This window comes from Glossina fuscipes, unplaced genomic scaffold, assembly GCF_014805625.2.
Source record: "Glossina fuscipes isolate IAEA_lab_2018 unplaced genomic scaffold, Yale_Gfus_2 0, whole genome shotgun sequence".
NCBI classification, from domain to species: Eukaryota; Metazoa; Arthropoda; class Insecta; order Diptera; family Glossinidae; genus Glossina; species Glossina fuscipes.
This window is the reverse complement of record NW_023998414.1, coordinates 28749385-28774503: the sequence shown is the minus strand read 5'-3', so window position 1 is coordinate 28774503 and position 25119 is coordinate 28749385. Positions and strand designations below refer to the sequence as shown.

General features: G+C 33.3%; 1 protein-coding gene and 1 non-coding gene across 2 annotated transcripts; one reads left to right on the top strand and one right to left on the bottom strand.

The window, feature by feature from the left end:
- The first annotated feature begins 5132 nt into the window (after positions 1-5132).
- LOC119632369 (probable ATP-dependent RNA helicase CG8611) lies at positions 5133-23827 on the top strand. The gene is made up of 9 exons (XM_038025238.1): positions 5133-5150; positions 5771-5904; positions 5974-6859; positions 6919-7882; positions 8172-8256; positions 8327-8517; positions 8575-8726; positions 23267-23456; positions 23519-23827. Exons 2-9 carry the CDS (start codon positions 5848-5850, stop codon positions 23715-23717), a joined length of 2724 nt encoding a protein of 907 aa, XP_037881166.1. The 5' UTR covers positions 5133-5150; positions 5771-5847; the 3' UTR covers positions 23718-23827.
- On the bottom strand, positions 8918-8999 carry Trnas-uga. The gene has a single exon. It is a non-coding gene; the product is annotated as a tRNA-Ser (tRNA).
- Positions 23828-25119: the final 1292 nt, after the last annotated feature.

The window sequence follows — 25119 nt, the reverse complement described above, 5'->3', positions numbered from 1 at the left end:
TCAAATGACACGTTTTATTTAAATGATTTGTTTATTGAAGTGTTTATAAATTTTATAAAAAATCTCTTGGTTTGTTTTTTTTTTTTTTTTTCAAACGTTCCGAACACGTTCAGAACCCAGAACAGACTCTCAATGCTTTTCCATAAACTTGGCTTAAAAAAACAATTCACAGCTACTGCAATATGTTTAACAAAAACAAAAAAAAAAAAAAAAAAAAGAAACGAGACAAATAAAAAAATTTAATAAAATGCACACAAATACACAATTTGTATAAATATTAAAGTTGAAGTGAAAAATAACAATAACAATAACAAAAACAAACAGTGTACAGATCGATATTTGAAGAATAAAAAAAAAAAATTCAAAATATTTAAAATTATAAAAATTTCAAATTTAATGTTTTTTTAATTAATATTTCTAAAAAAATTTTTTTACTTAAATTTTTTTTTTTTTTTTTTTTTTTTTTTTTTTTTTTTTTTTTTTTTTTGTTCTTTACTCTCTATTTTTATAATTAATTTGCATGTATGTGTATATGCTTAGGCGAGTATGCTCAAGTACAGCTGCCCCTTGCAAAGTTGATAGGTACTTAGGAAAAAAAAAAAAAAAAAAAAGCACCGTAAAATTAACAAATTTTCAAGGCATATAAAAAAGCAATAAAAAAAAAAAAAAAAGAAAAAAATGAATGAAATACTATATAACATATCGCTGATCTAAACTATAAAAAAAAAAGTAATAACAATAAGCCGAATATTTATTTCCCACGGTTCATTCATCGAACTTTTGCTCTGCTAGTAAGTTTTTTTTTTTTTTTCATTTTTATATTCAATAAAACTTTTCTTTTTTTAAATTCGCTTATTAACTATAAAATGACAACATTGTCAATAATGAGTTTAAATACATTACAAATTCCTCAACATAATCTCCTTTCAATTTAATACATATTTTAAAGCAAAAATTTTTTTTCTTTTTTTTTTCTATACATTTCTGGGGTAAGTTTTCGTACAACCTTGACGGTATACATTTATTTTTGCTATTAAATGGAGAAAATTTGTAAATTTGCAAAAAAAAAAAGAAAAGAAAAATAAAAACGGTTCTGACTGAATCTTTTGCACCTAACAATTTTGCGAATGAGATAGCGACACTCTACTGTACATATACAGGAAATTTGAATCATTGTATACGTTGCAGTTTATATATATAATAAGCCAAAAAATCACAATTTTTTCCTCTTTCAAAAGCAGACGTGTCCTTAATTTATGATGTACTCTAGGGCCTGTCGTATGACTCGCTCACCTTCAATATCAACCTGCTTGCAAGAGCTTTCTGAAATCGATATTTGCGGCCAGAAAAAGGCTTATCATAGACATTATACAAAGAGACAGGCGGACCGATGGCCAGACAAACAGACTGACGTGTTTAAATCGGTTCGGAGTGTAAGGAAGATCGAGAATATATACGTGCTTTATGAGGTCTGCGAAGCGTCCTTCCGGAACATCTTTCCACAGCTTTCGTTGATGAGTATAAAAATTATATCCTTTATAAATCCCAAACACATTTTATTCCACCATTTATAGCTTAGTGTGGGCATGACCGATTTTTTCCTTATTTGCATATAAATAGTAGTGCTTTCCGCTAAGCAAATATGGAACATTTCAGCCTACTATCTTTCATAATTTTTTGAGTAATGAGTAGTCTACAAATCCATAAAGTTTTCCTTACAAAAAACGAGTTGCGTTCAGTTTACGCTTCATTACGGGTGTACAACTTTGATCAATTTGACCGATTTTCAATATCGACCTGCGCGAAGGAACTTCGAATGTTTCTATCAAAATTTCAAGTCGATATGTTCACTTTTGCGACCAGGAGAGCAGCAATAACATACATCACACAGACGGACACACATGATTTAACCAATTTAGAATTTCACGCTTATATATATATATATATATATATATATATATATATATATGTATATGCATATGTATATTGTTTATACAGTTTCTGTACAGCTTTCTGTTGGGCGTTGCAAACGTTATAACGAAATGCGTATACCTCTATAATGGGTGTAAAAGAACCACGTCAATCGAAATTGTTTCGCAAAAAAGGTATTTTAAATTCAAGCAGCTAATCTTCAAGAGGTGTCACTGTATGCTACAAAAATTGTAGTAAATTAAGAAATTGGGAAAATTTCTAATATGTTCACTGTCCGATATCAATATCGGTTACGTTTTAAGAGGGCTAAAAAAGCGGGCACAAACACAGTCGTTGTTAAGTTGATCTCATTTATATTATTGATCCTTTGACCGGCAGTTCGACAGATAGTTCGTAAATAAATTTAAAACAATATGAATAACATTTTTTGTAAAATTTTTTATAATATTTTTTCAAATATGATAATTGTATAATAAAATTAAAAGGTAACTAACTACATTGCGTATTCAAAGGCAAAACGTTTTTTTTTTTTTTTTTTTATAAAACGCACAAATTTTTTTTTTTAAAGCGTATATAATTAAAGCGCAAAGTTTAAAATTAAAAATTCGTACAAACAATACTATTAAATACCTTTTTTTTTTTTTTTTTTTTTTTTTTTTTTTTTTGAAATAAATTTTAGACTAATATGGATGACTTGCCTTGAATTACCTTTTATTTCGATGGTTATCAGCCAAGTTGGAGGTTAAATGTTAAATATGTACTTCTGTCTATATATGCGTACGCGAGTACTTATCTTCGGGGGGGGGGGGATGTCTTCTCTTTCCTTTCACCGCAATAATGATGGTAGATGAAATTTTTTTCTTTTAAATTATAATTAAAATTTAAAACGTAAATTTTCATTTATTTCAATATTTAACTGACATTAGATTCCGTTCCGGTCTCTTATATTAAACTAGAAATGTGAAAAATTGTTAAAAATTACGATCGCATTGTTGTTACGTAGTTAAATAAATTTATTTGGTGCGATTTTGATAATCAAAATGTTCGCCTATACACATGTATGTATGTACATATATAGATTTATTTGTATGTACGTAAAGAAGCATTAGATATATTGTTTTTGTTTATTTTATAAAAAAATTTTCAACGGTTATAATTATTTTTTGATTATAAATACAAACATATATACATACAGTCGTATCTATATTATCAAATGCCACCATTTACCTTGACTTACTGTTAACGATTGATTAAAAACAATTTAAAAAAATCTAAAATATATTAGCCCAAAGACGAAGCTAAAATAACCATTAACCATATCGAAGAAAAAAGCAATCAATTTTTTTTTACTTTGACAGCTGTAGTAATAGATCGTGTAAGCGCACCGACGGACCGAAAATGATCAGAACATATTTATAATGCTTAACAAAATTTCCGCTATTCATATTATTGAATTTACAAACGCAATGAGAAAATTAGTAAAATCAAGTCTAATCGATTGGCGGGTTGGGTATAAAAATACTAAACTAAATTTTGTAAACTTTAATCAAAATACAAACAAAAAATAATTGAGTAAATAATTGGTCGGTTTTTATACCATATCCACAAACGAAGAATGTATTCATTTGGTCAAAACTTTCGCAGCATCCGAAATGAAAGGTCAGAGATCCTGTAAAGTACATATATTTGTCTGTCCGTCCTTTGTCCCATGTAGAAGCCAGCGTCTATGCATATGACATTCTCTCGTAGCTACATTGGCTTTTATGCTATCCTGGGAGCTTCAATACATTTTCTTGTTATCCTGAACTATACTTTCAATCGGTGAGTTCATTTTCTTCGGACCACCCTGTAGGCTAAGCAGCTACCCATTTTATTGCTTTCGAGACCGAATTGGGCTGAGATACATATTAAGCACACTTCGTTGCGCTTTTCTCTATCATTCGGAATATCAAGCCACTCCGAAACAAGATTTGACATTGTTGTGTGCCCCTTTTGGGGCAGATGTACTATGTAATTGAATTCTTTAGGTCATGTACAGCTGTTTTAGGATAAATCACTTGTTGTGCATATAAAAATTGAGAATATAAGCAAGAAATGCCTTCTGGAAGACTCACCGACAATAGGTCAATACTATTAAAATCAAAAGCCTTGAGGAGATTCCGAGATCGAGCTGCGCAAACAGTTGCTGTAAACGAGCTACAAAGTCGAAGCGATAATGTAGATTTTCTCTTCTTTCATTCTCGCCAGTTTGGGTTTTAAAATGCGAGGAAGTCAGCCAAAGGTTTGCCGCAAAAATTGTTGGCGTCACTTTGACAACCTTTCGCCTTTAATGCGTTTCCGCATCACATTTCTATTGTATTATTGCATTTTTTGTAATAATGTTTTCTAGTCTTGTTATATTATTATAAAAAAATACTTCCTAAGCTTTTGTTCAGTGTTATATTTGCTGCATTGTAAACTTTTCTTGAAAAGAATTTTTTAATAATCCTCGTCCTGCTTAGGAGAAAACGGGGGAAAACATCAATTAATCCTATGACAACTTTATGTACTTGAATCCACGTATTAATAACTGAACTATATATAATAACTCATATAGTTACGTGTAAACGGTGTGCGCTTACAACATGGAGATAACATCTCTTAATATAGGACCATGTACGTTATGTACTACAAATGTCCAATATTTGAATACCATTGAATAAACAATTGCTCTTTCTTCTTCTACTTATCTGATATATGTTCAATCTTTTTTTATACTCTATACTATCGGTTAGGGACCACCACGGGCATAGACCATACGTTCAAATGTTTGTAAATTGCTGCAGTTATGAGTAATGAGCAAAACCAAATTTTTTCTCTCCTTTAAATGATAGAAGCATTTTCAGTTTACGTGGTACTATAGGCATCTTCTTCGAAAAATTTGGTCTATTTTCACTACCGACCAGCGTGCAAGAACTTTTGCTTTCCTGCAATATTTGCAGCCAATATCTTTAGTTTGCAGCCAGGACATGTACGGACGTACGGACATGCTTAAATCGATTCAGAATTCGATGCTGATCAAGAAAATATATATTCATTGTGGGATCTCTGAAGTTTCGTCTCGGGCGATGCAAACGTTTTGACAAAATGAACATACATCTCATCTTTCGGTTATGGGTATAAAAAGGCAAATCAACGAATGCCTAAGAAGTCTTCAGTCTTATTCAGTCGATTCGAAGGTAAACAACTTTTTAGGTGAGCTCGTCTTTTAGAACTTTTATAAAAACTTTTATAAAATATATCAGAAAACATTTATACACATTTTTAGACTGAAAAAGCGAAAATTATTCAAGCATATTTTTAGGCAACGTTTATATTTCAACTATATATGGAGTTAGTTAAGTATGTGGAATTTAGAAGGACTATATTTGAATGAGTGAGAAAAGTCTTTATAATATGAATGGAGTAGCAGTGGACATTAAACGAAACTTTTTCCCTGCTTTTGATATTTGTTGAGTTTTATTAGAAACATATAAGAAAATCTTCGTGCACAAATTCTGCATACGTTCATAGGCAATGCACATATATTTTGTTTTCCTTTATATCAATTTATGGGTATGTTGACGAGGTAACTGATGTGTTTCGTTTTGTTTATATATATTCTATATTGAAATCTGCTAAGCTTGACATATGCCTGGAGGCATTTATTATTAAATTTGTCTTTATATATATTTGAATTTGTCTTCATTATGTTTGTAGTATTTAGTTTATCATTATTAACCAAATTGGGAGCATCTGGCAACGCCAGAGAAATGAGCCCAAAAGATAAATAAGCAACAGGGTTTTTTTTTTTACGCAGACCACGTTTAGTTTGTTTTCAACGAAAATAAATGCAGATATTAGTGATAATTTCAGTAGATTTCAATAAACGAAAACATGACTATAGAATTAAATATAACAACAACTACGCAGCCTACACGCTGTCGGCCCGAGGTAAGTATTAGTGTTTTGATTTTATGATTTGCTCATCAATTTGAAGCGTTTCTGAACAAAAACTTCTAGCCAGCCGTAACACCGTTAAAAGAAAAGAAAATATTATCGAAAGGCATTGCACCAAATGGTTTTAGATTTGAATTCGGGGAAGGTAAACAAAAAATCAAGGCATTGGTGGCGAGAAGAATTGTAAAAAAGAACGGATCCCAAGCAAGTACTGATAGCAGCAATAGAATTAAACCGATCACCACAAACCCGTTCGGCTTATTGTCGAAATCAAAATCCAAGATTAGAGACGCAGATGATGGTGAGACTTCTGTAAAAAATCGTTTCAAATCTCCATCAAAATCAAAAAATGTAAAAAGCAAAGTGCGTTGTAATGCCACAGAAAGTCCGACCACTGCTGCTACTACTTCAACAGACAGCTTTACCGAAAAGCATGCTAGTAAAGAACCTTCGGAAGATCTACTGCTAAATGTTTGCACAACTCCGGTTCCACAACATTTAAATCAACGAACTGCGAACCAAATTGAAAAAAATTCGGAAAGTCGCAAAGGAAAAGGATGGAAACGTGTTTTAACGGACCAAGAAATTAAAGATGGTCTTAGCAAATTTTCTAGAAATTCCGCTGCAAATATACATCCTGCTGATAAGTTTTATCAGCGAGAAGATGAACAGAAAAGCAAAGCGGAAGGACAAAGTAAAGAGCTAATCAGATCAAAGAAACCTAAATCTAACGATTCAAAGGTACGAAAAGTTGGTCTGTTTAAAGATGATTTCGTTAAGGTTGAATTAGGACAACGCTTGGTAAAACCGATAACTGAAAAAATCTTCAGTGACTGCGCGGTGGAGTCTTTGGGTTTACATCCTCATGCTGTTAAAAATTTAGCAGATCTGTTAAGCATAACCAAATTAACTGCAGTGCAGAATAAAACTATACCCCAAGCTTTGCAAGGTACATACACCTTCCAATCGTATTTATGACATTGTTTTAAAAGTGTTTTCCTTTCACAGGCAAAGATCTTTTAGTTCGTTCTCAGACTGGTTCGGGAAAAACGTTGGCGTACGCCTTGCCTGTAGTAGAGAAACTTCAAGCTATTCGTCCTAAATTGACACGTGAATGCGGTATACAGGCTGTGATTATTGTGCCGACTCGTGAATTGGCCATACAAACGCATGAATTGTTCCAAAAGCTAATAAAACCTTACACTTGGTTGGTGCCTGGCGTTTTAATGGGCGGTGAGAGACGAAAAGTAGAGAAGGCTCGATTACGAAAGGGCATTAATATATTGGTGGGTACACCGGGACGTTTGGTAGATCATCTTTTGCACACTGCCACTTTTAAAATGGAAAAGGCAAAGTTTTTAATACTCGACGAAGCCGATCGCCTATTGGAAATGGGTTATGAACGAGATGTAGGACAAATTGTGGAAGCAATCAATAAACAACGTGAAGAAAAAGCTAATGAAGCTCCCAATTCATTAGAGCCGTTGCAAAAAATGCTGCTTTCTGCGACACTGACAGCAGCGGTGAAAAAGTTGGCCGGTCTGACCCTACAAGAAGCTATATTCATCGATAATTGTGATGAAGACTCTGTCAACTGTGGCTCCACAATCGGTGGGGGCTATAGCAAAGAAGTCATAGAAGCTGCTGCCAATGATGTAGTAGATGACGGAGATGATTCCACTGGAATTTTAACAATACCGGAAAATCTGAAACTGCAATATGTGCAAGTGCCCGTGAAATTACGTTTGGTTATTTTATCTGGTTTATTGCTGCACGAATATAAAGGCAAAGACAAATTTAAAGCATTAATTTTTATGAGCACCATGGAAATGGTGAACTTTCATCACGATCTACTAAACGAAGAACTTACCCAAAAAATTTTGGATGAAGATGATGACGAAGTCACAGAAAACGAATTAAGTAATGAACGGGAAGTACGGGAACCCTTATTAAAGGGTCTGAGATTTTTTAAGTAAGTTGAACATTCCCGAAATTTCATACCAACAATAGGTAATTAATTAGGCCGAATTCTGATTTACCTTAAACCAATGCAAAAAGGCAAGTTTTTTCTTGAAACTATTAAAAGGACTTAGTTTTATCTATATCTCTATTAAAAGTTTTCAGAGAAATTGAGAACCATTGCTCAAACGTCTAACTAAACTTGCCCTTTATCTCTTGCATAACATCAGTTTAACCTTAATCAGAGCTTGGCAACTTGTCGATAACCGATATAACTTATGATCTTATTTAAATTTTTGAAGATTACATGGTTCAATGTCTCAAACGGAAAGACAAGGGGTTTTCAAAGGTTTTCGTCTATGCAAAAATGGTGTTCTACTAGCTACGGTATGCGATATTCAAGTATAAAAAACAGACTTTTGTAGTAATACGCACTTTGTTATGTCTTTATTCTCAGGATGTTGTCGGTCGTGGAATCGATGTTCCTGAAATAGATTTGGTTGTCCAATATTCGCCACCACAAAAAACTGCCGATTTTGTGCATCGCGTCGGCCGTACGGCTCGTGCAGGGTGTAGTGGTCGTGCTGTACTCTTCTTAGCGCCTAGTGAAGTTCAGTTTGTAAGATACTTGGAAAATAAACGAATTAGGTAGAAAATTACAAATATAATCCCGGTTTCCCTCTAATGTGTAAATATCATTTTTAGAATTTCTCAGCTCGAAATGGATACATACTTAAAAGTTTTGAATGAAGCCGATCGTATGGCCAATACTGTCCAAGAAGCAGCTTCTAATTTGCAACACCATTTTGAAGAGCTGTTAACCGAGGACAGAGAAATGCATGAGAAAGCATGTAAAGGTATGTGTTAAGACAGAAAGTATTTAAGCTTATTATTATTAAGCTTAATCAAGATAATAAAGGAATGTGACGATGTATTTACGTATTCAGAAGAATATTCTTTTTGTAGGGCACTTTTTTAAGCGATTAGGTGAAAAAGATAAAGTTGAAATTGATAGAATAAATTGATAGATTAAAAAAAAGTAGTTAATCGCTGCGGACAGGATTCGAACCTGTGCGGGCAGAACCCAATGGATTTCAAGTCCATCTCCTTAACCACTCGGACACCGCAGCTCGATGCAAGTTCCTGCTTAAAATTCGTTTTGTCGATGGCTTCGTTTATTATTTGTTGTTTAGTAAACATCCAAAGTATAAATTGAAAAAAAAATGTGGGAAAATATTAGATTTCTTTAATAGAATACTTTTTATGTCAGATAAAATATATTTTTTATAACTCATTTTTAAAAAGAAATGGAAAATTTACTAATAAGCTTTTTTGTGATAAAATTTTAATAATAGCTTTTTAAAAAAAAAAATATATTTTTTGTTTCATCTTCATAAATATATTCTCCCACAGAAGGCGTCCAAAGCGTATGATATAATAGAGCATTGCACCTGTAATTCCTATTCTTAACATTTAATTTGCAGGATTAATTCTCTGGTAAATGGTACGCCATGATCCGAATATGAAATTTGCCCGTTATTTGATTTTGTTCGATCTTTTAACTTGCTTTTGTTCACTTAAGGTAGTTTTTCCTTAAAGAAGAGTTATATTATGGGATGAAGCTTCATATTTTGCAGTATGCTTACTTTTAGGGTCGTAAGGGCATTTATTGCTCGAGTCTTCTTTTTTTTGCAAAGAAATTTTCTACCAAAAATATGGAATTAAGGTGATTTGCTTAAGAAAAGTAGTTTTGGCTCCGTTGGATGACTCCTATCAGTCATAACATTTTTTTAAAGACCTTATGGAGCTTTTTAAAATCTTATTGATCTCATGGCAAAAGCGACGGAGCATAAGGTAGAAACATTCGGCTTCGTAGCGGCTACGACATAAACACCTTGATAGTCATCGAAAGCAGTCTGATTGAAAAATATAAACCTCATATATCTCCGGACTCTCGTCTGATTTTTAGATCATAGCTATATCGAAAACGCGGAATTAAACACATTTTGTGCTATTAACTAATTGCGTAATTTTGCCTTTTTTGTCGGTGTTGGGATCCAAGTATTGTTTTTTTTTTTCTAGGAGATTTGTAATGTAATATACCCACGAAAGAGGCCTGATAGCATAATTTTTTGGGCAACAAAAAACAGTCCGAAGGTGTTTATATGGCAGTAAAGATATTTTAAGCGTTGAGTTGAAGGTTTTGAAATTCTAAACTTGAGAATATATTTGTGCTTTTACTTATATAAAAATTATTATTATTAAATACGAATGTTAAACTTTTGCTTACCCATATTTTGCGATTGTTTAAAGTTATATTGCTGATATTTTTGCCCGAATTGTTGGTAAATTTATTAATCGTAAGCACCCCTTCTGAAGGGCTTTTTGCATGCGGAAAAGCTCAATCTCAATCATTTTGTCGCTTTTGTGTATGGAATTAGTAAGTGGAACATCATGAATGATATCGAAATGGCGGTGATGCGTAACATTATTTAGGTTTAATGGTTGTGCCATAATCCTTCGTTAGATTTCCTTTTATTACTTTTCACATCGAGTATATGTTCACGGTCTTTGCTTGTTCAGTTATAACATTGATGGACTGTACAACTGTTTTTTTTTTCTTTTTTGTTTTAATTTTTTCGCTTCATATGTGAGACAAACATTTTATCATCATTATTCAAAAATGTCACGATCGGCTTGCTTAATTGCAGTACAATATATATATATATACATTTACTTCCTATTTGTGTCCAACCGATTCATTCCAATTGGCTGTAGAGCTTGGTAGAAACTAAGGTAACAAGAGAAAAGGAAACGCCTCCCGAAAATATAAATTCAAGGCGGAAAATTAAAAAAAATTGCTAATCTAATAAACACGTTTGTCTAGTCATGTTTATCTAGTATGTCATGCATTCGCCAAACGTATGCCTCATAGCAATGGTTGCATGCAGAAAATACAAACCATTTTCGTTAAATTACATTGTTTTGATTACACAAATTCCATCTAAAAATGTAAGAGGCGATAGGATACTAAAATCATTTAATAAACGTAATAGGAGGTATATACATAACTTAGCTCCTCAAGTATCAGTTGTAAGCGGGTTAGTTAGCCGTTTGGGTCAGATTTCCGGCCATTTATAGCCTTATTTCGCAGCGCCCGATTAGACTCTAGTTAATTGGATAAGCTGTAGCTGACACCCGCCAAGGACTAGTACAATCCGTATTGCAGGGGATCCTACTATACTCCTGAGGTACCAAAATATGAAATAGGTGTGAGCCATCCTCTCGCTTTCTCGTAGGCGTTGTGATTTACCTAACATCTTCATACTAGTTCCCCACGAAACCATACCCAGCACGATACACCCCGTTGGTCCGTACCTAGCAGTCAGAGAAGATGGCATTCATTCTAGTAGTTTGACGGGTAATGCATCGTCATACGAGGAGCAATCCTAGTTTTGGGCAACCTGACCCTCGACGACATCCACGATTTCGTGAGTTGCCGTCCCATTCTGTACTGATTTAGATTTGTTACTTGCTCTGGAAGGGCATTCAGTCAATTATCTTTCCTCGAGGAAATTATGCCTCCAAGCACGTCATCATACAGCACACACCCAGTTGTGTCCTAGCCCTCTAAAATTTTGTAGTACCACTGGAAATTGAATCAATTAGATGGCCTTCATATTAGAGGACCGAATGGGATCAGAAAATGTCGTCTTTTCTTAAGAAAAAACAGAACTCTTCCGACATTCCTCTTAGCCTAACAAAACGGAAACCTGTTGCCAGGTTATAGATAGTAAACCTTAAACTCTTGTTTGCCGTCGCCTAAGCAGCTCCAATCAGTGAGCGATTATAGGGAGCAGCACGGAAAGGTGAGCGTTTCGGTAAGCCTACAATTCTCCGAAAATTCAGATGGTTTCGTTCCGCAAAGCTAGGTCCAGTTCGAAAAAGATAGTTTCAAGGAAGAAGCGAATGCAGTTTTAAATAGTTTTGATCTAAACAAAAGAGATTTGATTCGCCATAAAATATTGTAGATATGATCCTTTAGAATATTTCAATATACGATTGTTGTTGAAGGACGATAAAAAGTAAAGGTTAAAAGAAATTTGATAAGATAGTTGCGCCGATCCCTTATTATGTTATCTAAGATAAATTGCTTATGTGAACAGGTATAGATCAAAATCTCTAAAAACACAAATTCTTTGCTTTGTTTTATATCCATAAAAAAGATTAATTCCAATTTCGATAATTTATAAACTTTTCGATATTTAAAAAAAAAAAAAAAAAAAAAAAAAAAAAAAAAAAAAAAAAAAAAAAACTCATAAAATGTTTTTTACATTTCAATAAATTAAGACAATTGCACTATTGTGTATATAAGTGTATGTATGTATGTATATATATATGTATATGTGTATGCATGTATATATACGCAGTCATGAAGTGGCCAGCAAGACCGGCAATATAGAGAGAAAAGCACTTACAAAACTAATGCAAACCAGTGTCGTTATCAAAGATGTTAGAGCAGAATACGAACGGAATATCGGCGAGGAGGAGGAAAGAGAACGAAAAACGGGAAAAAGAAAAAGATAGAAAGAAAAAGGATTTTACACACAGAGTTTTTATTGTGTAGATTTCAAGTTGAAAACTGATTCAATTATTGTGCATTTTTAGTATTTCCTTAGGGATATTTTTGCAAAGTTTATTCGCTTGAACATTTTTGTTGTTGTTATTTGCCTTTGGTTGCTGCTTATGCTATAGTTACTGTTATGGCCATTGTACGTATATAGCTTGTATGCCTGTATATATATATATATATATATATGCACGTATGTATGTATGTGTGTGCATTCATTTGAACGGATACTATTTTACAACATTTCACAGGATGTTTTTCTCTTACTCTAACGATTTTATTGTTCCAATAAACATATGTATGTGTGCCTTTTTATACGAATCTTTTCTTCGCATTGTATAGCGTATAGCTATCAAGCGTAACATTTGTAATGGATTTTTGATTGGACGCACTTTTCTGCTTAAAAAGAAAATGAAAGCAACAAAAACAAAAAAAAAAGGCATCGAAAGTTTTATTTCTTTATTTAATGCAAGTAAGAGACGAGAAATCTGAAATGGACAACAAAAAAACCAATACCACGTCATCGACCTCAATGATGGTGCATATGGAGTTAAACTTAAGTCATTGATTTCTTTTTAATAATTTCTCTGTTTCATTTGCTTCTTCTCTTGTTTTTCGATGCGTTCTTATAATTTTATTATGTTTGTTTATAAAGCTCACGCGCTTACACACATTCTCATTGCCATAAAATATTTCAGCTTTTTGCTTGAACTTCGATATACTTTAGCTTTTAAGTACTGTTTATTATGACTCGTACGGCATATCCTTTAACTGTTGCTATTATTGACTTATCTTTTATTTATTAAACAATTTTTTCAAATTACATTTAACTGCTTCCTGTTTCCGCTTCCTTACCATTTGGTAGTTGAGGTTACTTTAATTTTACTTTTCTTATAAGAAATACTTGAAAATATCTATAGCAAAATCAAGTCCTATATATGCATTCCTATATATATATATATATATATATATATATATATATATATATATATATATATGTGCTGATTTAGTCATCTGCCTACTTCGCTTGCACTTGGCAACAATAAAACGCATCTCATATATATTTTATGCTAACTGCATCGGTGGAGGATCTTAAACAATATAATAATCATCGGGCAGAAGAGCAGACTTGTTGTTAGAAATCTTTTGTTCACAAAATTTAGCATAGATTAGTTATTACATTGACATGAGCATGATCATCAAAGGGGAATTGTACCTTTACAGGCACATACGAAAAGTGTCCTAAAAATTAGAAAAAGAGTTAAAAAAAAAAAATTGAATTTCGAGAATTTAGTTTCAGTAGCTTACCATCTATGGCGAACGAAAACATTTACACCATAAGTATATACAAGATATAAGCGATATGTTAATAAAGAGAAACGGTAGTTTTATTTATTATTTTTTTTTTTTTGACGGGAAAATAGTGTCCGCCTTCAACTTGTAGCTTTCTCTCATCTTCCTGAAAGCGCACGAATTTTATGCCGGAAAAACAACTCCTCTGTTCAGGCAGTCCGTAGAACGGTCACTCTTGAACACTCTATTTACGAGTTCGGATTTCTACTGTTGCTCAAGCAAATTTATCATAATATGACTGAGAGAGAGAGAGAGAGAGAGAGAGTTGGAAATTCATTTTATAACGTCTCTCAGAGCCGTGAATAATCGGCTTTGCCATCAATATTAATAGCTTACCTGGTCTGCACTATAATTTTTTTTTTCCGATTATCGTAGTGCAATCATTTTTCATCATCCGTTGCGATTCAGCCGCACTTTCCTTCGAAATAAAGAGGGAAAATAACGCTTCCCATGCTTGGCATTTTGTTGGCACATAACTCTCCAAAAAGCGTTGTTTACACATCGAAGAGATCGCAAGTGCTGCAATGATTTAGTATCTACAAGTTACAGCTACAACAAGCTATAACACGATTTATGTTTTCTTTGCCATCGCATGTATGAACTGCCTTTGGTCTTAATGCACCAGTGACTCTCTCGTCACCGGCAGATTTCGTCTTTAGTCTTCGCATATATTAGTTAGTTAAATATAATATTCACAAGTCTGTTTCTATTTTTTCATGTCATCCAAAAATTGCAGTGAAGTTTTTGCATTTTGAAGTTTTTTTTTGTCTTGGTGCCTTGTGCTTTGTACGTTCTTTGTGACTTCTATTCGCTTCATTTTAATTTTCTTGGCCTTGGGTCTTGCACATATCGCACAATATTTATCATATAATCTATGTCGGTTAGGTGCTCTCTTTAGTCCGTTTTTGCCACTTCCCAAATAAATTGATTCCGAAGCTATTTTGTTAACACATTTGCTGTGATTTTCATTCCAGTTGTTTTCATAACAGCTGTGACAAGATATTATACTATCATAAGATTTATTATTTTTTACTATATATCTACGCCGTCATTATCACGTGGTTTCTTTTATTTTGCAACTTGGCGAATGAATTAATTATAATTCGAGTCCCTTTGAACTGGTATACGTAGTATTAATTTGAAACTTAATCCTCCTTAACGGTAATTAATTTTCGATTAATGTCAAGGCCAAGCGATGCCTTCTTCTGCTCTGATTACTAGCCCCTGCAAAATTGTTCCTAATTTTTTAATCACTGATTGTACACTGACTAAGCTTCTGTCTCATGATCAGGTTTGGTGGTGAGTCCCTCTTCACAAGATACGATTCTCTTAATATCTATGTGAATTTGATTTACATTTTAGGGTATTAACGGGCCAGAAAAATTAAATTTTACGTTGCGTTCTTAATTTGTTTTCCTCCCTCTTCCTACTTCCCTAAGTTGCTACCAATTTTTGTTTTCATTTCTCTCCTCTCTCTAAGAAACATATTAAATCTCAAATGCTTTCCGTAGCCAGATTTTAACAAACTCGAAGGCGCGCCTCCCGAAATCTAATTGAGGAAAAAACTTAAATACTGGAAAGTCGAGGTTGGCATCTACTACATGCAGACGGCCTTAAATATGACGGTCTGCCATTTACCTATGCCCTGGCAAAAGTTTCAGGCCAAGTTCTGTTTTATCAAATACTTCACGAAAGTGCTTCAATCCTCATGACCGAAGCCAGGGCTATCCGTTAAACTAGGAAACTTGCTCATAAGAACAAGCTCAAAACTTTTATTGTCTGTCTGTGCTAAGTGATAGTTGGAATCCTTCCGAAAAACTTGGAGCTCGAGCAACACTAACAAATTAAGGAATACCATTACAACATGCGATGAGTGCCGAGTCGTATGGGTTTAATGAGTAATCAGCAAACTCTGCCACTTCTGTACTTCTAATTATGGACAAAATCATGAAAAAGTTGCTCCTTCAAAGATATATTAGAGAGAGAGAGAGAGAAAGAAAGAGCTAAAGAGAAAATTATGGAAACAAATCTACAATGCTATCATCAGCACTACTCTTCTGTTAGTTTCCATCTAGTTTGACCATTATATTCAACAAATATTGACAAAATCGAGATCGAAACGTCTGCTTGGCCAAACAATTGTGAAAAGCCAATGGATCCTAAAGAAATCTCTTTCACTCCAATCTGCAAAACTGGAGCAAGTCTTTGTGACTGTCTTAACTTTGCCTCTATTAGAAGAATGGCATTCGGAACCTTAGGCGCATGCCGAAATCAACTGCAGAACGCAATATCAACTTAATAGATTTCTTTGTTAAAACTATTTTACAGTCGATATCTAATTTTCGTTTCCAAAACGACGACGATAGCGACGATAGCCTTATTGCTGAGCTAGTGCTCAATTTGTTTTCATTTTCATCTGAATATTTATTCTCTTAATCTAAATAAGCAAAGCGAAATTCACATATGGCTCTAAGAGCAGCAATTACCAGGTTCTCTAATGTCAAAGATATCGCTATTGGATATTGTTAACGTACAGGAAACATTCATCGAAAATAGATGCTAAAAATCGTTTTTCTTACTCTATATTCACTCGCCTTGTTGTAGGCTGCGATTTCATTGAAGAAAAAAAAAAAGAAGAAAGATTGACTTTTAATTGACCAATCAAGTGAAATATTTATGAAATGTTAGCCTAAGCAATTCCTGGAGGAAAAGAGAAGAAAAACAAGCCTATAAACGTGTGAAAATTTATAATTTATTCGGTATTTATATACATTCTTGAGGGTATGTTAAGCTCGTCAAAAATGTATGTCTCGTCTAGATAGATGCACGCATCAGAGATGTTGTCAACTGCGATTTCTGACGAGAGACTGACTTTTATGCGTTTTTCATTGGAGTTAAGGTGAGGTTCTCAAATTGTCTTTTGAGCAGATCGAAATCTTCGTTCGAAAGGAGAGTTTCCTTCTTTCTTACTCCCCTAAAGCTATGGCCTCAACAAGTCTGCTGCATCTGCTGCCTTTGTATCGTAATTTTTTCTTCAAATTTTTAATATATTTTTAACATAAGCTATGTCAAGTAATACACATACATTCATGTAGCCTTATCGTGCGGTCGCTTCTCCATCAATATATTGGTGGTATACTTTTACATTGCAGTATGCATGTAAGTATGGGAACACAAAAAAGTTAAACAAATGATTGATGCAAAAAGGTTCGTTCTAGGCAATCCGTGGACCTGGTTTTTCTCTGTGAAATCTTGGAAACATTAAGTCATCGAATACTAATTAAAGTGCGTAAAAGTCCTGTACCGATTTGCAACAACAATAACAACAACAACAACAAAAGCGAATTAGAAAAAGAGGCTATTGACAGATTTATTCGAAAGTTGAGAGACGGGAGAAAAAAGAAGAAGAAGAAAAAAAATATATTTGATAATTAAACATATTACCCAAGTCTTGTGGAAATTCCCATAAAACAGTTGATTGCAGTTTGACGACTCGTTTACTATTATTATATTATTCTTTTTTTTTTTTTCTTTTTTTTGGACGTATCTTTTGTAAGTGGAAATGCATTGAGATTCCTATTACATTCGCGACACTTACATATGTGCTTAAGAGATTATGTGTTTCTCGTATATCATTCGCTGTCCGCTTTCTAAAGCCTCAATACCTTATCATAAAATAAGTTCAGCTAAGGACAATTGCGTGTTGGACAATAAGAAATTGCTTGACAATAAAGAAATTGGGAAAAATGTGACGCTCGCTCACTGCTCTTCGGTCTGCTATAAGACAATTCGTAGAAATGTAGAGAAGCGAAAATTTGTTCATCTCAATACGCGATTTTATCTTTCTACTTTCTTTCCTGCTGAAGACACATCAAATTTATTTTGACGTCATTTTAAGTTGGATAAACAAACTGGCGACCTGAACAATTTGTTTTGTCCTTCTGTCAGCCACTTTCTCCACTTACTATCGTCGATTTTAAAGGCGCAAAATTTGAAATTGTAGCCTCATATTGCGCATATTTGGTTTATCTGATTCGCTACTAATTAAATCTTAAAACTGGTACGACGCCCGCTGATATTTGCCGCCCATACAGTTAAAAGAGACTAAGACTGTCTCGAAGGAAAAATTTGTTGTTAAGCTGTTTGGCAGATAACAATCTGAGAATTGTTATAAATATTTTGTATATGTAGGTGTGTATATGTCTGCTCATTCAAGCATAAATATAATTAATAGAAAATTTTCAAATATCTAGCTTAGGGTATCTAAATTTCCTCCAAGGCTATTATAGTTCTCTTATAATTTTTTTTGTATTTTTTTTTCCTTTAATTTTAATTAAAACTTTATTTCCCTTTGCCGGCCTTTTTTTGTGTTGTATTCACACTCTCTTGTGTGCTTATATTGCGTTTGTGTTATTAACTGTGTGTCCATATTTCATGCACTCTGCTGTATATATATATATATATATATATGTATGTGTCAGTAATCCTTAGTAACATCTAATTAAGTTTTTTTTTTTTTTTTGCCTCTGCCTCACTTTTTACCACAACACATGTATAACAGCCCTATAGACCGGACCGTCAGAGTTATTCATTTAAAAACGTCCACATTGCAATATTGTAATTACACGCAATCAAAATTAACTTTACCTCGGTATGAAATGTGAAAGAAAAAAAAAAAAAACAAAAAAACAAAAAAAAAAAAAAAAGAGGAAAAATATCGCGTTTTTATACATTATTTAGATTTACGGGGGGAAAAAAAAACAAATTTCTCCAGGGGGCGGCTTTGAAGTGTTTATGGTGTAAGTGTAAAAAACAAAAAATGAAATGAAACCCTTTGCTTGTTTATCAATTTTTTTATTTTTATTTTTTACGTTATGATTAATATGACGACAACTTTTAATTGGAAAAATATTGGTTTTTCGCCTTCTCTCGCAAAACATTTCAATAACAACTTAAATTTAATTTTTATATAATACATTATACGATTTTATATCGTCTAATGATGGCGATGCTGTGGATCATCATTACCTATGCGTATTAAAAAAATTCTCAATTTAAAGACTATTGCAATTAATTTTTTCCTTTCCTTACGTCCTTCCATCGGTAGGTAATATTTATATTTTCCCAACGAACCGTTCTCAAAGTGTGTTTTTTTAATACGTACAAAATAATACACATACATATACACAACAACAAAGAGTTTAAAATTCATATAATTGCATTATATACAAAAGCAAGTAATCAAGTTATGTTTATATCACGGCGTTGCTTTGATATCTGTGCGTATCAAATTCAAAACAATGCATAAAAATTTTGTTTTTCGCCGATCGAAATCAGTCTCACGCTGACCGTTTAGGTGCTTTCCGTTTAGGTCCATTAAAAATTCTGTGGGGCAGATTGTAGGCAGTGTCCTCTATTAAATAAATTAAAAAATTTATGGAGTTTTTTCATCAAACATCTGTCTTATGTTTTAACTGGCATTTGGATCGAGAAGTGTTTCCGGAGCTCATGGGACTTCTGGGCGAAAAATCGAAACGCGAGATTGGCATGGGCTTTTTACAAGTTAGCTTCACATCCGTTAAGAGAGTTTGGCAGACAATGAAATAAATAGCGGCCGAATAAAGCAGTTCCGGTTCATGCAGTCGATGCATTAGAAATTTTCATTCGTTATATTATTAAAGGGGATGGGTGGCTGATTTTTTCTATTTTGTAGCTTATCACGATAAGCAAAGATGTTCATTGTTTTTCTTTCTCTATAGATGTGTGGGTGTTGCAGACGCGTTCTTTGAAAAATTTGGATCATTTTCAAACTCTTTAGTAAATTTGTAGGCGATATCTTCATTTTTGCGAACGGGAGAATTTTTACCACAGTTTTCAACATAGTTAGACAGCCTATTGGACGGACATGCTTAGGTGTATTCCGAATCTGTGAGTGGCCAAAAATGGGGTTGATGGACTTTGCTTCTGTGCGTTATAAAAGATCAGAAAAAAAAAAAAAAATTTAATTATGGTACACCATAAAATAAAAAAGGCGTTGCCGATTTTTTTTTAATTTTTGTAGAGTGTCGCCTATAGAATATGCGCTGAAATTATGGCAGGTTTATCGGTCGTAGTTTATGAGTAATGAGGAAAACATCAGCGTTTTACTCCTGTCCTCAGGTCTCCTCAGTTTACAGTACAAACTTGCAATGTGCCCACAGCAACATTGCGTAGTATATGAAAGGGACGTAACACGACTTTCAAAGATCTGAAAGAGATATGTGAAGTTATATCCTTGTATTAAGAAGAGAAGTTTCAATAATGCATAAGGAACCCGATGATAGGCTTCATTTAGGTTTTTATAGGGGGACCAAAATGTAATAAAAAAAAAAAAAGAAGCTCGCAATTGAGTTTGCATTGACTAAGCTCTATAAATATAAGACTCCTTGACGGACGGATAGGAATATTGAAGTTTATAACATTTAAGCAAGCCATCAAGGAAATGCTTAGGATACGCCTAAGCCTGCTAAGTGAAAATAAGCGTAAGTTTCGCGGAAAGCACTATTTTACGTAGCGTGATCTGGACTTTGCCATCGTTTGCGCAGCTTCGTCCATGATCGTCTCGCACATTATTGTCATGTGTGACAATTCTTTCACCGCCCGTCATCAGGTACTCGTTAATGATTCACGGATAGAAATCTGATCCATTAAATTATTCGCCATTGATTCATGTGGGCCTTGGATATCAGCCATGTTTTTCTATTCAATCTCATACAGATGGCTCAAAACCGTTTGTTTATTCAGTATTTATTTCCGGAGAGTAGCGCATCTCCCATAGTTTTTAGAACGGATACGAGCGAACCGTTTCGATGTTATTGATATTGGGAAAGCATCTTCACCGTCAACACTACGAGTTATTTCAGAACCATGCGAAGCAAGGAAAAATGTTTGGAGTAAATAATGCGGTCATTGCAGAAACTCAAGTGTATTTTCACCGCTTCGCAATGTTGAACCGATTGTATCATTATCGGAAGAAGTTATGCTGACGATTAAAGTTAAATTTTCCATGTATTTACAATTACAGTTTACTTAGTATTGACAATCGGCCGATCTACCATATAATTAACATGACGTACATAACAGTATTGTTGAAGTGCGGTGTTAATCTAATCAAATCAATGACATATTTTTCATATGTAATGGATCTCTTCTTCAATTTGTGTCTTCGTATTATTCTTATAAAAGCTCAAGTTAGTCGCCAAGCGTGATGCAATAGCTATCATAATGGTCTTGTCTTCTCTTGCCTTGCAAAGAATGGCTCTCATGTCAGTTTCCCTTTGTGCCTGTATATTAATCATATCAAATTTATTAGCTTTATTTCATGCTGACGCTTCGATGAGCTTGTGCGATTTTACAATGATTGATCCAAGACTCGGCATTTGCGAGCATTTACTAGGAGGTAAGCAATTTTTAAGGCGACTCTATTGAATTTCTAAAGCATGAGTTTTGATCAATTCAACTACGTTCATTGCCCTGATCAATCAATCGTCAAGTTATTCAACATGCAGAAGTCTCGACAACTTCTTTCCTCCCGCTACGTTCAGGCATTGAATGTACGCTGGCCATATTTTTTAAATGATTAGTGTGAGTGCATTTTTTAGTTGCTTTTAATATATTTGGGCAATTTCTACAAGTAGCATATTTAAGCCTCAGCTTAACAATTAGTTATTACTTTGTACTTTTCCCTATCTTTCTTGAAATGACTTTACAAAAAAAAATAAAATAATAAATAAATAAATAAATAAACGTGAGACCTAAGCAAACAATAAAAAAAGAGAAAGAACTCTATTTTGCATTAAGGTTTGATAAATTATGCAAATGTATGATAACAACCAACACATGTTACTGAGAGGTATTATTGATGCAAAACACAATTAGTTTATGGTAAAAAGTATGTTAACAATAGGGATTCAGTAGAAGAAGAATATCAAATTACCAAAGAAATAAAAATAACCAACAAAAAAACAAACGATAATTTGATACAAACAACAAATAGGTGGGTACAGGCGCTGTTGTTTGTGTGTACCAATAAGGGTATGAAAATGTATTGAAATATTTTGCATAGAACTGATAGAAATCCAAAGAGCAACGAATAGATAACAACAACAGCATGAAAAATAATTGATAGCTTTATGCAGAGTTTCTTAATCTTCTTTAAATGATGGCTTCATTTGGCTTAAGCTATTTGCTTATATTTCGTTGTAAAACCTTACTCAAGTTACTGTGAGAACCTCTGGCTTAGTAAAAGAATAATACGTATACGTCTGGTAGTGCGGTTAAAATTTACATACACATCAGCGAAAATTAAAAAAAAATACCAAGTAACTCTGATAAGTATTGTTCGGTGTTGTTTCAGATTATTTCTTGGAAGTGTGTGTGTGCGAGAAAGAGAAGACACATAGTGAAAAAAAGAGTATCTTAGCGAAAAATACACAAAATATATGCAGATGTATTTTTTTATTTTATTTCTTTTTATTTTTTTTTTTTCAGTTATTAGAGAGAACTCCCCTTGAAACTATTTCTAATTGACATTCATGTGGGAGTTATCTACGGAGCGAACGTCAGTTTCCTTGTAATTGTGGTTTATGCGGTTTTGCTTCTCTGTTTTACAATTTTCTTTCTTTACCATCAATTTTTTCATTTACAACGACATGATGCTACTTAATTGCTTCTAATATAATTAGAGTCAAATTAAAGACATTAGACAGTAAATGAAATAAGTAGACCGACAAACAAATGGATGCAAAAAAAAAAAAGTAACAAATGTTTTCCTATTGCCATTAAATGAGTTTGTCGTGACAAAAACAACAACGCATCCAAAAATAGAATATAAGAAATGAGATGAAACATTTACCACAATGAATACACATTTTATAGTATTAAAATAATAATAATTGTGTGGGTGGCGGCGATACATCAACCAACCAAGCAACGAACTACCCGCCCCCGTGCATATGCACTGCAAAATTGGATAGATGTCTATGCGTTAAAATTAATGGTGGTTTTACGTATTCCTGGGCGGGCTTGTCGTATACGTGTGTGTATACATTTTCTTAACAGGATAATGGATGCTTAAGTGGTTAAGGCTTTTGTTTTTGTTAAATATCTTTCTTTCCATTTAAGATTCAAAAGTTGACATTATGCCACACGGGAAATGAAAGCAAATTAATTTTAACGTATGCCGCCTTTAAAGAATAGCGAAATATTAATTTTTGTGGGTTTCAATAATAATGTAAATTATGAAAGATTTTCGCACACACAAACTAAATGTCTGATGTTACGTGTGAGAGGGGTTCATCGATCTCAGAGTAGAGGAAATTTTTGTACAAGTCTACTACTTTATCATGGAATTGTTTCGATTTCCACTATTTCTAGCTTTTGTTTCCTGGACTAAATTTTATACGACGTTTCCCAAGGAGCTGAAGCCTATATTTAATGTGAAAAACGCTCATATGGGGCATTTTGCCAAAAGCTTTGCTCTCAAGGAACAGCCGACAGCATTTGCGAGAAAGCATAATGCACCGAAACCGCAACCTCCTACCAATCGATTAACCTATACGGAAAGGTAAATAAATTAAATAAAAATTTTAATTTTGCTTTCGACTAAATTCGTATAAATAATTGTAGAGACGCTGAAAAAATCAAACAGGAAAAGAGAAAAAGAAAGCATCGTTTCGCTAGTACAGTAACCGGAGATGTGCGTAACAGCAACATGCATCATTCAAATTTCCCAAATAAATTAGCAAAAATGATACCAAGTTCAAGATCTTTAACGATATCGGAATTTGATAGTGGAATGCCGGCACCTAAAAAACGTAAACATTAAATAGTGAAATTTTGTTGTTGTTTAAATTCAACTTAAGCTTATCCAACTAGTAAACGATTTGTGTATGAATTTTGCTTTAAATAAAATCGTTAAAAAGCTTTTACAACTAATTCAAGCGTTTAATCGAAAAAAAAAGGAGAAGAAGAAAATATGTTAGAAAAATTGTCTTTCATGTCAACATGGCTGATGGATTCAACCTACGCTTACGAAAGTCTCCATAAAACTCATCCATAATTTGTGTCTATGTGCGCGCGTTTGATGTGCTGAAACTCATAAAAGTTTAACATTTTGTTCTATATATATTTTTTCTTTTTACATTTTTCTCATATATAACTTTTAAGCCGGACATCCTATGGTTTAGTTTCTACAGTGGGATAAAGAAGAGAAAAGTTGTTAAAATGCGTTAAAATACATATTCGATTTTTTTTCTTTTCTCCCTTACTTCCTTTCTCCCTTTACCTCTTGATAGTAATATCTGCGCCAGTTTTTTACTTTTAGCACTTAACGGCGAAGATATATTAATTTTCTCATTCCGTTTGTACACTATGCAAATTTGCAATAGAAATTTTCCAAGATGTACGCTATCTTCATCAAGATCAATAAAATATACCGGCCCAATTTAATCTGACACATCAATCTAGCGTACGTTTACATCGCCTACTTAGATTGCAGCGGCTACAAAAGTTGAAAGAGGAATTTAGAAAATTGCATATAGTCTCTAAACGAAATTCTATAAATTAATTATCAAAATCTGCCGGCGATAATTGAAAAGATGAATAATGAAGAAATTTCAGCAAGAAGATGAACTTTTTAATAATAAATGATTTTTGCTTTAAAAAGTTTAAAATATAAAACTTGAAACTCTGATATTTATTTGTTCTATTCATTCAGTCAGATTTGTATGCACTGGGGTTTTGAACCAACTGGATCTGCCTATATTATTCACCTCAAACTTTATTAACTGATTTTTAATATTTTAAGCAAAAAAACAAAGAAAAACAAAATTAAAAAGTTTCTATTTGCCCGCCCACTGGCACGTTTACAATTAAGAGAAGAACACAAATTTTCATAAATTTACATAAGTTGGCGGGTATCGAGCATTCGCTCTAAAGCGTACATAGCTGTGATTTTGTTTATTTGTTTTTTTTTTTTTTTTTTTTTTTATTCGTGCTTACAATATTATTTTTTTCTTTGCATATAAAATATTAAAAATCCATTTTCCGCTAGATGAGCAGCCATTCAGTTTCGAAAATATGTTGACATTTCCGCAGTTAGTTATATATGCGTACGCATACAAGCGCATATACAAGGCAGACATAGTAAAAGCAAGGCGGACAAGCAATACAGAGAGAGTCTTCAGAGACTGTTTAGGCCATTTTGTAATATCACTTGGTGTGTGATT